At 38.7% G+C, this 14,148-nt stretch overlaps 1 protein-coding gene across 1 annotated transcript; it reads left to right on the forward strand.

Moving 5' to 3' along the window:
- The first annotated feature begins 9,020 nt into the window (after nucleotides 1–9,020).
- On the forward strand, nucleotides 9,021–12,361 carry LOC123649035 (zinc finger protein 679-like). Its single transcript, XM_045566974.1, has 5 exons — nucleotides 9,021–9,120; nucleotides 9,288–9,349; nucleotides 11,260–11,386; nucleotides 11,873–11,968; nucleotides 12,312–12,361. Exons 1-5 carry the CDS (start codon nucleotides 9,021–9,023, stop codon nucleotides 12,359–12,361), a joined length of 435 nt encoding a protein of 144 aa, XP_045422930.1.
- Nucleotides 12,362–14,148: the final 1,787 nt, after the last annotated feature.

Below are 14,148 nucleotides of genomic sequence, written 5' to 3' on the forward strand. Positions count from 1 at the left end.
GGAGACTGAAGTTGGCCGCTGGCGCGCCTTGGCCCTCGGTTCCCTCTGGCCACGGTGTGGGGCAGCGTGGGCGGCTGGGACCCTGGGCATCCTGTACTGTCCCTTCACGTTTACTTTGGCCGCATCTGGGATCCCTGTCTGTGCAGCTCTGCGCCACAGCCCAGCGTCTCCCCCAGATGGTGCGGGGAGACGGGAGGGTCTTCAGGGGAGAATCTCCACTCGGTGTGCGGGGTTTATGCCTCGGAGGCGTTGAAGTCCGTGAGGTCCCCGTACCTCCTCTCTCCTATTAAAAATTAATCTGAGGGGGTGTGAAAACTTAAAAATGAGCAAATAGCAATTTGTGAATCTAGAAGCCCTCAACCGTGGTTTGTGGTTTTGGGACCCTGGAAGGGCTTGAAGGAAAGACTCTTTATGAGGCAGCAAACTACATTCAGTAATTGATTGGATACAGCTATGTAGTGGCCTTATTTGGACTACCCAGGTGGCTGTGTTCTGGTTATGTACTCAGCTTTACTGGCAGTTTGTGATTGGTTAAACCTGCGTTTTGTTCTCCTCTAAGTTGTAATTTAGAGGAAATGCATTCGAGTTAGAATTGTGTTTCCTTAGGTAGAAACCCAGGACACTAGAGCCACTTCTGTTTAATTTCTCCCTATTTAATTATTTTAACACCTCCCATGGGGAGTGGTTTTCCCTGCATTTTCCAAAGGCATGGCAAGCAGGTTCTCGAGTCCAAGACTCATATCAAGTTTGCCCAGTCTTCCTGTCCTGGGGGTCTGTTGAAAATCCTAAATTTTGAGTGCCTTTCTCACACTCCCAAATGCCTATTACTGCTTTCCACTTTATAACATTAACAACTGTTTTTCCTTTATTTGTTTTTAAAAGACAGTATTTTAATTGTTGATTATTTTTTCACGGAGTGGTGATGATCTCTTAAGATATTTGTGTTCTGTTTCTAAGCACCTCACATGAGAGGAAAGCAGAGAATAATCACCTGATGCTCCCCTATAAAAAAATCTTTGTGATTCTCTTCCTTTTATCTTCCCTAGGCACACACACCTTACTAGACTACCTTTATGTTGAAGTTACCCCTTGGAAACTTTACAGGGTGATGTGTCCTCAGCCATCCTTCTGTCTTTTCCTGGTGCTGCTTTTACGACTGTCTGGGGATGACCCAAAGGCTCATAGCACTCATGTCTCCTGGAGTGTCTAGTGAATGTCAGCCCTGGTTTATCTCCTCCCAGAGGACAGCCTGAGGTGTGTGGGTGGAACTTCTTGGGGGAACAGCTGTGTGCCCTGGTGCTGAGAGGAGTCTCCTGTTGTCCCCTTCATTTGAAAAGCTAACCCCGTGGGACATTAAGGTTTTCTTTCCCCAACCCGAGCTTCCATTCCATGTAGATGCACTGGTGCTCACCCAATAGGATGCTGGTATTGAGGAGAAGGGGCAGAAATGACTGCTGCCCTCTGGATTCTTTCAGACTTTTGAAGGGAGAAAAAACAAAACTGTGTCAAAGGACAAGGAAAACCCACCCAAGTGAGGCAGTGCAAGAACCTGCAAAGCAATTTCCACTTTCGGCACACAGAGGCACAGAGCAGGGTCTCCTAGAATGGTGGTCACTGCGTCCTTCAATGAGGAGGATGGGGGTGGGAGGATTTCCCAATTGATAGGACGGTCTGACTTGACACTGGAGTCACACATGTCTGTACTGCAGTCAGCACCATCCCTCCCTGGACTTGTCATCTTAAGATTTGTTCATTAACTGCAATATATTTTTATCAGTGAAGCCTGAAAGATAATATATTTCCAATGAGGCAAGAAAGGGGTGGCTTTCAGGGAAAAAAATCTAGTCGTTTGTTCCATTTGTTAATAATTCTTATTTACTGTTTTTCTTCCCCAGAGTAAATGTTGTAAGGTTTTGTGGTCTGCTCTGTTTTGAGGTGATTTCAAACAGAATCCCAGGGCTTAGCTTTGGTAATGCTACCAGGGAGAAGAAATAGGAAAAATGTCTCTACCATTATTGCTGCAGAAAAATGAGTTCATTTCCAGAAGAAATTATGGCATATAAATTGGTGAATTGTAAATACTCACCAAAACATCAGTTTCTCTGTTATTCAGGGGTGGGGAATTTTTGACAGTGGACAACTCTGTTCTGTTTCCTGTGATCTGGATGTCAGAGTTTATAGCTAAATTTTTTGTGACAGAACTTGGAATTACTAGAAGTATGCACATATAATTTGTTGTTTGCTAAATGTTTGTTGTAATGGAAATAATTAAATGACGTGTTTACTGTTTAAAAGGGATGGATATTTTTGGTTTTCCTATTGAGATATGAAATGTAAGTGCCTTACAATTTTCTTCCCTTCTGTAAATATAAACACTGAGTTTGAGTGATTTTGCTGGATTCTTCAAACACTGGCTCTTTCTCATTTAAAACTATGTAAAAAACCTTAACTGGGCAGCAGAGACCTGGGCTCGGAGACTTGAAGCAAAGGTCAATGCTGATCTAGCAAAAGGAGATCATTGAAGGCCCAGATAGTTCTTCCTGGGGAGCCTCCCCTCCAGGTGCCCCAGTCTGTTTACAACAACCAAGAAAGGAGCCCTTTATACTGAGAGAAGCTACAGAGCCCTAGAAACCTGGGCATTCTCAGGCAGATGTGGTCAGGATTGGGATGGAAGCAGGGGTGTGATGCCCTTTCTGAGGGTGTAATTGTTTTTTTCCTGGGCTGTTTTTTAGACATTATCTAATAAAATGAATTTTAATTTAGGTTAAATGTAACCTTATTATAAAGAAGTTTTGCAAAATGGTAAAAGCACCAACTATAAGATCTGCCAACACCTCAAAGTTTAGGCAGACAAGGGCTTTGTTTCATAGGGAAGAACAAAGAATAGAAAGAAGCCAAGGAGGAAGAGCAGGGTGGAGTATGTTCAAATCAGATCCTAGGTAAGAGAATATCTCACCCTGAAGTCAGCCTGTTCTTGGGAGGGTCATAAAGGGGGCTTGTGTATGTTGGCTGAGGCTGAGGGCGGGCCAAAGTACAGCAGCCAGGGAGAAGGGGAGAAACTGAAGGAAAGTTTGGTTAACAGTATTTTGTTCTCATCACTGAAAATAAAAGTTTTCAGCAAATTGTTGATAAGGTAAAAATGAAAATTTTTAGAGGCTGTTTGGCTTTGGGGTAGGTGAAAAAAACCATTATCTAAGTCATAATGGGAAGGATCTTTGTATGCCATTGGCTGCTCTTGCAGAATATAAAAGATGTGGGATTTCTTTACTCAAACCTATTTACCAGGACATTCATCCCACCTTCCCCCGCCACATTTCCTTGTCCTATACATCTCTTTCACTTGGCTAGTCCTGGGTATTTTCCTTTGTAATAAAACAGTAAATAAAATGTTTTGCTGAGTTCTGTGAGTGATTCTTTCAAATTATTGAACTTGAGGAGGCATATGGAAGCCCCATATGGAAGCAGTTGCTCAAAAGTATAGATGGGCCCCAGGGCTTCCACTGATATCTGCAGTCTTGGCAGTATTATGGGACTGTGCCCTAAACTTAAAAAATCTGGTGGCTCCCTCTTGGGTCTGGCACCAGCTGTAGTGCCTTACAGTGCACCGTGGCTGGGCTGCTGGCGCAGACAGGGCAGCTGCCCAGGTCCAGCCTCACGCCACCTGGCTCCTGGGCACTGCCACCCCCTGCACCCTGTTGCCCCTGAACCTGGCCCTGCTTCTGTACAGGCCAGACATCTGGCTGCTGCACACAGCCTTGGGGAAGTGCCACAGCTGCCAGGACCCTAGCAGAATCAATGAGACTGTAGATCACCCAATTAACTTACGCACTCTACTGCTAATGAAACTTGAGTTGTTTCAAATTTATTTTTTGCTGCTGTTAACAGTTTCATTCTTGTTTTTGTCCCCAAATGTTCACACTGTCTAAATTCATTGACAGAATGGAAGAAACTGAGGCACAAAATATAATTTTAAAGAGTTTACTTGAGCCAGCGTGAGAATTTTTGCCCAGAAAACTCAGACCAAAGTAACCTTGGGTCTGAATTCTGTTTGGTCTTTGTCATAAGCAGATTTTTAAAGGCTGAAAGGGAGGCAAGAAGTAAGCCAATAGGAAGTTGTTTGTCAGAAATTTTCCTCACAGAAATAACATTGATTAGTGACTGGCTGTACATTGTTGAGCTGTAAGGTATGAGTTGTGGTGTTTAGCATGTGACATTGTTAGTTACCTTATCACTGCTTGTGGTGTCAGTGTGGAGTCCACATGGCAGATTTGTGGTATGATTTCTTAGTTCAAGGATCAAGGTGGGGAGTGGGACATAACTGCTGCCCTATCATTTTGCCTCTCTGGGCCTGATAATTTAAAGGAGGCTTGCATTGCTCAAATACAACTTTATTTTTTTTCTAATTTCTCCTTTTTGATCACAATCTTTCTTTTTAAAAGCATTGATCAAAGTCTGACTGTCAAGATGTTCCTTGTTGCCAGGGATCTCATTCTCATATAATCCTGTCTGACATTGAGCCAAGGGGAAGAGGAAACATTTTAATGAGGAATTTTAAGAGCACTCAAAAGCCAAATTGGGATTGTCTCACAGAGTGGTAAAAATGAGACTTCAGTCAAGTCATTGATTTTCATAACTACTGTTGCTTGTGTTAATTTTTCTAGCCCTAGCAATACTATGATTTTACTTTTCTTGGAAGAAGTAAAAGAACAATACATAGCATTAATAAGTTGAATGCTACACATATAATATAAATAAGCATAAAAAGGAATTTGTATGCGAGAGCAATAACAAAACACCTATTCCATTAGGGAGCCACCTAAAAAGCATCATGACAAAAATTCAATCCAGGTTCTTTTTTAGAGACTTGTAGCCAGGTGACTTCTTTTCTAATTTTTTCTAGATGAAATTCTACTTCATGGTAACTATTTATGTAGAGACAATAAAAGGTGTTTGCCACCACACATACACCTCCTTGGTCAGGTAATATATAATCTAAAGTAGTGTGATTGCCTAGTACATCCTAAGCCAGTGAATCAATAGCTTTTTGTTGAGCTGTGATGGTAACTATAGTTGCATTAGCAATTTTTTCTAAGGTCATAGAAAGATTTCTAATCATGTATTGATGAGAAGTGACACCCACTAAGGCAAAAGTATCTTCCCAAAGAAAGGCATGGGGCTGTCTTCTTTTTGCCTAGGAAGATAATTAGCCTTTTTTCTTCAATAGAATCTCCATCTAAAATAGATTGAGAGAAAATTTTGTGGGAACCAGTAGAGTGTTACGTTTCTTCAGAGCTGTCTGTCTATAGTTAGAGGACTGACAAAATGTCTGAAGAGACATTGCTCTTTAATTCACCAGCACAGGGATTGTTCAACAATACCAGATATGATTCCATCAGTGTTGGCTGAAATCTTTTATTTGCTCGTGTTTCCAATAAAGAAATTACCCATGTTGGAGGCCATAATCTTTGATGTTTGTATCACCAGGGAGCACCCAGTTCAAAAAATCTTTAATTTAAAATTCTTAGTGAGAAGCTTTTTATAAGGCTTTAGGAATAACGAAGCACACCTTTAAAGAGAGCTAGTTGCAGGCTATTTTATCCAGGTGCATGGACCTTCCTGCTATTATTTTAAAGGGAGAAAGCTGATGTTTCTCAAGGAGGGTAAAACATAAAATAAACAGTACTAACAGAAGAGCCTTAGGCCAGGGAATGTTAAAAGTTTCTGTAAAATTTTCTAGTTGATTTTCTATTATTCCATTTGTATATTCCACCAATCCAGAAAATCGAGTGATGCACAGAATGGAAATGCTAAAAAATTGGCCGTAGTTTACAAATAGAGAAATTATTTTACCAGTGAAAGGGGATTTTCAGTCTTTGTGAAGATACAATAAAATCTCAAAGAAGAAATAGGACAAGACTTAAAATGATCATGGTTAAAGACACAATTGATGAACAAATTTGGTCATTTTATTTTTGTCAGTTTACTCAAAGGTGAACCAAAGCCTTTTATTATCTGTTATTGGTACTTCATGAAAATCTTGTTTAAAAGATAAAACCAAATTTTATCCTCATATTACTGAACTATTTTTAAATGTAGTTTAAATAAAACTTGATAAACAGATTTACTCAACCTCAATCGGCTCTCACCACACAGAATAAGATTTCTACCTCTTGTGAATTTTTCCCATTTTCTTTCTCCAGTCTTCTATATTCATTTTATCTCGTTTTTCTTTTATCCTTTTAATTTAATGCTACTTTTAAATAAACTGTAAACTAGGCAAACTTACTTTTTTAGAAAAAAACAATGTCTTTTTTTAATAACCATTTTCACCACAAAACATGTTATTTTCTTTATACATTTGGTATGTAGAATTTTTTTTTCTCTCCTTATCTGTAGGTTTAGTTTCCATATGTTAGTGAGATTTTTAACTCTTTGTAATCTTAATTCGTAGTGAAGTCCTCAGAAATAAGCAGTATTTTTGAAACAGGATTTCTTTCTGTCATCTGAACTGTGGCATAATCATTGCTCACTGCAACCTCAAACTTCTGGGCTCAAGTGATCCTCCAGGCTCAGCCTCCTGAGTGGCTAGGGTGACAGGTGCATGCCATCATGCTTGGTTAATTTTTATTTTGTAGAGACAGAGTCTGGCTCTGTTGTCCAGGCTGGTCTCATACTCCTGCGCTTAAGCAATCCTCCAGCCTCTGCCTCCAAAATGTGTAGCATTATAAGTGTAAGCCACCACACCTCGTTGAAATATGCAATTTTAACTGTTAGTCACATACTAATACTTTATGAATTCTTTCTTTCTTTCTTTCTTTCTTTCTTTCTTTCTTTCTTTCTTTCTTTCTTTCTTTCTTTCTTTCTTTCTTTCTTTTTTTTTCTTTTCTTTTCTTTTCTTTCTTCTACGGGGTCTCACTCTGTCACCCAGGTTAGAGTGCAGTGGCATGATCACAGCTCACTGCAACCTCAAATTCCTGGGCTCAAGCAATCCTCCCAGTTCAGCCTCTGGAATAGCTGGGATTACAGGTGTATGCAACCATGCCCAGCTAATTTTCTTAAAGAGACAAGCTGTCACCATTTTGGTTTATTCTTTTAAACAAGATTTTCATGAAGTATTAATAAGAGATAAAAATTTTGATTAACTGTGAAAAAAATAAAATGACAAAATTTGTTCAATTGTGTCTTTAACCGTGATCATTTTAAGTCTTGTCCTATTTCTTCTTTGATATTTTATTCTCATCTTCACAGAGATTGAAAATCCCCTTTCATTGGTATGTGAGTGAAGAAAAAAAAGGTTTAGAGACTTATACTGATAGATAAACCAACTGGCTTCAAAAATTTCAAGTGATCATGAGAAAAACAGTGATGAAGCAGTCATGGTTTCTACTGTCTAGAAACTTTCGGTCTAGAGCAAATGGATAAATCATTGAATTCAGCATCATGTAGTCAGTACGAAGAAGTGGAGATATACAGGGAACTTTGGCTCCATTTGAACCACTTTCCAATGTTGTTTTTCTGACTTCTGATGTCACCATACATGGAAAGAATTGTTGTTATTTCTGTTGTTTTACTTTGTTTGGAATAAATATTTAGCATTTGATGAATTGTCCTAGAAAATTCTGATGCTCTATGTTAAATTACTTGTTATGTTATGAAATAGGCAAGAGTGTACCTTAAATAATTAAAAACATACAAACTCTGGAAGTAGAATTTATGTTGACCAAGTCTAGAAAAGACAAAAAAAATAAAATAAACCAGCAACACAGAGATCAGAGCCTTAGGCCTGCTCCCTGCCACAGCCATGCCCAGATCCACGCTCTTCTAAGCCTTGTCCAGGTCTGTCCCCACCCTGGAATCTCCCCTCACAGAACTGATGAGAGGAGATCAGAGTTTGGGGTGGCTGCTCCTGCCATCTCTCCAGAGCTGGAACTCATAATTTCCTTAAAGCTAAAAGTGGATAAATGGCTGCAAAGGATTGGATATTTTGCTGCCTTAATTTTTATCTTTTTAAAAAAATCTGTGCTTCTGGAGACATTTAAACCACCAACTTGTTTTCCATTCCATTAGATCTGGTAGAGGTTCCATAGGTTACAAAAAAGTAAATATAAACACAACAATGAAAATCCCTCCATATTACTTTTCCACAGTTCCTTTCCATGTATCTCTCATCCATTTATATCCTTTACTCTGTATAATTTTTATTTCATCAGTGACAAAGAAACAAAAATTAAAAATCTGTGCTCAACATCTAGATCCTGGTATGAATTATGGGACAATTAGTACCTGACTCCCAGGGTATCACATGGATTAACTCCCACAATTTGAGGTTCCCAGCACAGTGCACTGTAGCATACTTGAGAGCACAAAGTACGCCATCAGTGAAAATTGCATTAATGCATGTGCACATGTTGTTTTCCAAATGACTTCCTCAGATACAGTTGCCTTTCCAGCCTCTAATCTTCATAGGGCCAGCAGAAAATGTTGTTTCATGATGGTGATTTGTGGTCCTCTCTTTGACCAGAAGTATTTATGTTGTGATAAGAGTGTCAAGTGTAGGGGACTCTGTACTGTGCCTGCTGTCTCTAGCTGAGTGCTACAGATACCAGGTCTGGGGAAGCAACATCAGCCTTCACAAGGGAACTTATTTATGAAGCCAATCCATGGATTCATTTTACACCTGTAGAATCATATTAATGAGGCTGGTGCCTGGATACCACATGCTTTCTATGCACATTGAAGTCTGGGAGGCAATGCTCAGCAAAGTGGCTCTTAGTCCAGGCTTCCAATTATAACCCCATGACCAGTTTGAAAACATACCATCACCTGTGCCCTCCCTGCAGCTTCTGTTCATTGGTCTGGGTGGGTGGGAAAATCATGTGGTTTTAATGAAGTGCCTCAGGTGATTCTAAGGTTAGGCCAGGGTCAAGCATGTGGGCTTCCAGATCTGTTCATTCAAGCCTTTTTCCCCAAAGGGAGGTCACAGTGCCTGTTCTGATTGGGTTTGGTGGGGGTGGGTCAATATGGCCCATATTCCCATTGCTGCAGCAGAAATTGCTGGTGCCTACGGCAGGGGAGGGCACCTGAGGCCAGGAAAGGAGAAACTCACATTTTCATCTTTATGTAGGAGCTCATTTGTTCCTGAATCTCTACTGTGACAAAGTACAGATGAATGTGGCCTTTTCTGTACTTCATGTTTCTTTTGCCTGTAGGTATCATGGTAGCAAATAAAGAGGTTTTTCTGATGCCTTAAAATGCGTATTCTCAAGATGCATCTGTGATTTGTCCAGATAATCTCACCAGGGAAGGAATCCTAGAGAAGCAGGAAGAGGAAGAAATGGCTGGGTCTCAGGTAAGAGCCTCCCAGGTCAGGGGCTATGTCCACTTTTACTCCTAGAATGTCATGTATTTAGGGCTTGCAAACTCTTTTTTCTCTAGTTCTGAGGCTTCTGCCTCACAGCATTGTCTCAAATATTTTTTTTCCCTTCTTATGATTTTCAGGGGGCTCTTTATTTTTTTTGTTTTTATTTTGTATTTTGAGACAGAGTCTTACTCTGTTGCTCAGGCTAGAGTGCCATGGCATCAGCCTAGCTCACAGCAACCTCAAACTCCTGGGCTCACGCAATCCTACTGCCTCAGCCTCCCGAGTAGCTGGGACTACAGGCGTGCGCCACCATACCCAGCTAATTTTTCTATATATATTTTTAGTTGTCTGGTTAATTTCTTTCTATATTTTTAGTAGAGACAGGGTCTCGCTCTTGCTCAGGCTGGTCTCGAACTCCTGACCTCGAGCGATCCTCCCGCCTTGGCCTCCCAGAGTGGTAGGATTACAGGCGTGAGCCACCGCGCCCAGCCCAGGGGGCTCTTTAAAATCCTTATTTTCTACATACCAGAGCCTTCTCTCCATTCTCTCCATCCAGGCTTTTTACATACTAAGAACATTTCTCACCATGAAATTATGACCTGCAGTGTTGAAAGTGTTCCCTTTTGACAGATCAACATGGGAAAGTGCAGATACCCAAGATTTCTAAGTATAGGGTTGGGTACTCAGATATCAGTGAAGAAGGAAAATATGTGCTGTTGAGGTTCTATCTTGATGCCCCATCATCTCAATGCCAAATACAATTTAAAAATGCACACTGATGGCTGGGCATGGTGCTGCAAGCCTGTAATCCTAGCACTTAGGGAGGCCAAGGCAAGAAGATTTGTTGAGGTCAGGAGTTTGATACCAGCCTGAGCGAGAGTGAGAAATTAGCTGAGTGATCTCTGACAGAGTCCTCTGGTATAAAGTTAATTATTTTTCTTATTTATCATTAATATATATCTTGGGGAATTTTACTGGCTGATGTACATAAATCATCACATTTAATCTGGAAGTTTCCCTTTCCTCTTAGTTTCTGTTTGCTTGTAGCTTGATTTGGGAAATGAAGCTTCTCGTCTTTGTTTATTTGTCAGACAAACTAGGATAAAATTCAGCCTTTTCCACTTACTGGATGTTTGACAAAGTATTCTTTTTGGGCTAGAAGAGGTTGCATTGCTGACAAGTTTGTTACAAATGCAGAAACTCAGGTCCCACTCCAGATCTCCTGAGTGAGAATCTGCATTTTAACAGGATCTCCAGTTCTCTGTACTACACATTAAAATTGTAGAAGTATCCTTGTAACTCCTGATCACTTTTCCATATGAGAAACATATAAAGCTTATAATAATGTATTGTACACTTGACTTTTGCTAAAAGTGTAGATTCAAGTGTTCTCAACTCTCACACAAAGGTAAGTATATAAAATGATGGATATATTAATAGCTTTATTGTGGTAATCATTTCAATATATATCAAAACGATATGTTGTAAATTATAAGTATACACAATTTTTATTTACCAAGTATATGCCAAAAAACTTGAAAAAATTAATAAATTTTAAAAAGCTTATTGTGTATAATATATATAGACCGCTCAAAAATATGCCTGTGTCAATGCCCTTAATTTTATACGTTATCATACAGAAAAGTACAGTATCTACACTTGTTTTGTCTATCTTTTTGCCATCCTCTGTCCTCCAAGTTAGAGAATACATTATTATTAGTAGTAGTATTGTTATTATTAGGTAATTAATAATATTAGGTAATTATAGTCACTCATGCATGTCAGAGCCAGTTCTCTTCACTCTCCCATTTCACATTTAGTCAAATTAAGAATAGCTGCTTGGTAATAGCTATAAGAATAGCTACATGGCTACTTGGTAAATATGCATTTTTTTCCAGGGCCTGTTGACATTCAAGGATGTGGTTATAGAGTTCTCTCGGGAGGAGTGGGCATGCCTGGACCCTGCTCAACGGAATTTGTATAGGGATGTGATGTTAGAGAACTACAGAAACCTGGTCTCCCTGGGTGAGGATAACTTCAATACAGAATTTCTATTCCACACTAAAGATTTTATATCCTTCCTTTGTAGAATGTTTTCTGGAGTTTCTGCTTTGCAGGAATGAGTTTTAGATCCCTGCTTCCAAGGAAGTCTTGGGGGTTCATTGGTATAGAGAAGAAAATCTTTAGGATGTCATCTTGACATGAAACTGCCCTATCTTGAACTGATCTGTATTCTTCACTCTAGATTAGTGACAATTCAATTTGGTGGCTTAAAACATTGTTGCCCAGACCTTAAAATCCAATTTTACCACCAATGTTTGATTCAGTGGTACTGGATATTAGAGCTAAGGACCCATAAATTTAAAATGCCTCGTAAGTTCTGTCAAGAAACAGTATTTTGAGTTTAATTTTCTAGAAACTTCTGTAAAGTTTTGTCCTCTCTACTGAGCACAGTACTAGATTGGTAATTGGAGAGTCCTAGCAAGAATTATCTTACTTTTTTTTTAATAGGTCTTGCTGCCTCTAAGCCGGATCTTATCATTTGTCTGGAGCAAAGGCAAGAGCCCTGGAATGTAAACAGACCTGAGAGAGTAGCCAGACACCCAGGTAGGTGGGAATGAATGAAGCAGATGAGAGTCCCAAAAGTCTCGCAAGAAGCCAGACCTTAAAATACGGTTTGGGAAACTCTGCTCCAGTGGAAATGGTTTCTGAGAAGCCTGGATTTCTTTCTCTTACTCTCATGTAGGGGCATCTTCTGTCCCATGCTCTAAAATTCTCTAAGGTCTCTATTTCTACTCAGTGATCTTTCTTCAATGTTGCAGAGACAGCCAGAGTTCATGGCTTATAAGGGACTGCATGATCTGAGTGCTCTTTGCTTTTGGGCACAGGAAAATATCTGTGCATATTTTTGAGGAACTCTATTTTAAACCATTTTTATGTTCCCTTTTAGCATCATGTCTGAAATGTGTCAGTAGTAGTGATATTGATATTTGCTTCTGAAATCCCGGGAAAATCACAGACAAGTGTACATTTTCCGCTTTATGATTTCCTATCATATGGAGGTTTCCATTATTTTGCAGAAATGTATACTCAGTAATTTCATCAGAACAATATGACTCTCTCTAAGTATTAAAAAACTAACATTATTTTACTCCAAAATTTTTTAGTGTGAACTGAGATTTATAACTTAAATTATACATTTTCATATTCCTCATCTGTAATATAGTTGATTGTACCTACTCACTTCCTAAATTTCTTAAATATACTGTTTTTAAGGCTTATAGTACATTGCTGAACATATATAAAACTCCTAGTTGTGACTTAAATTTTTAATAATTCATTTTATAAGTTTCTCTTGTTTACTATGAAGCTTACCCTGACTGTATCATTCATATATATACAACTGTGTGTGTGTGTGTGTGTATCTGTGTGTGAGAGAGAGAGAGTTGTCTGGAAAATGTCCAGCCATATAACCATTCTTGTTATAGTAACAAAGGCTGGATACTTTCCAGACAGCCTCTCTCTCTCTCTCTCTCTCTCTCTCTCCATATATATATGTGCACACACACATTACATATTAATTTTTATGAATATTTGTATGTAGTGTAATGATTTGATATGTATAAATTGTGAAATGAATAATATAATCAAGTTGATGAACACATTTATCACCTCACATAGGCTTATTTTGCAGTGAGAACACTTAAGGTCTACTGTCTTAGCAAATTTTAGAGAACAAAATAATATTATTATCTATTGGCATGAAGATATATATTAAATCCTCAAAACTATTATAACTGAAAGTCTGTACCCTTTGGACAACATTTCCAATTTTTTCCACCTCCAGCCTCTGGCGACAGCCTTCGTGCTCACTGCTTCTATGGGTTCAACCTTTTTAGAGTTCCCATATAAGTGAGAACATGAAGTATTTGCCTTTGTGTACCTAGTTTATTTCACTTAGCATAATGTCCTCCCGGTTTATCATGTTGTGTAAGTGGCAGGATTTTATTTTTTTATGGGTGAACAATATGGTATTGTGTATATATACCATATTTCCTTTATCCATTCAGCGTCCACAGACATTTAGGTTGTTTTCATATCTTGGCAATTGTGAATCATGCTGTAATTATATAGGGGTGCAGATACTTCTTTGAGATTATGACTTTATTTCTTTGGTTATACACAGAGATGTAGGATTGCTGGATTTTATGGTTATGATTTTTAAGGATTCATGTATTTCATTTGTGTTTATTTTATTGTGAGTTACTTTTTAGGTATGATGTTACAAAAATGGTGTAATTTCATTATTTTGCTGGTGGGTATCAAGTTTTTCTAGCATCTAGTATTAAAAAGATCATGCTTTCTGTATTGTGTATTCTTGCCCTGTCAAAGATTCATTGACCTTATATGCTTGGGTTTATTTCTAGGCTTTCTCTTCAATTCAATTGGTTCTTGTGTCTGTTTTTAATGCACTTAGCATCCTGTTTTTGTAACCATATTCTTGAAAAGTAGTTTAACATCTGAAAGCATGCTGTCCCCAGCTTTGTTTTTCTTCCTCAATATTACTTTGACTACCCGAAGTCTCTTCCAGGTTCATATAAATTTCGAATTGTTTTTGTTTTTATTATTTTGAAAAATGCCATTGAAATTTTTATAGAAATCACATTAAGTCTATAGGTTGGTTTGGATAACATGGTACTTTAATATTAATTCTTTCAATACATAAACATGGTATGTTTGTATGTTTCTTTGTGTCTTTTTCATCAATTTTATTATTTTTTTTCAGC

Source organism: Lemur catta, chromosome 13, assembly GCF_020740605.2.
Source record: "Lemur catta isolate mLemCat1 chromosome 13, mLemCat1.pri, whole genome shotgun sequence".
Lineage (NCBI taxonomy): Eukaryota > Metazoa > Chordata > Mammalia > Primates > Lemuridae > Lemur > Lemur catta.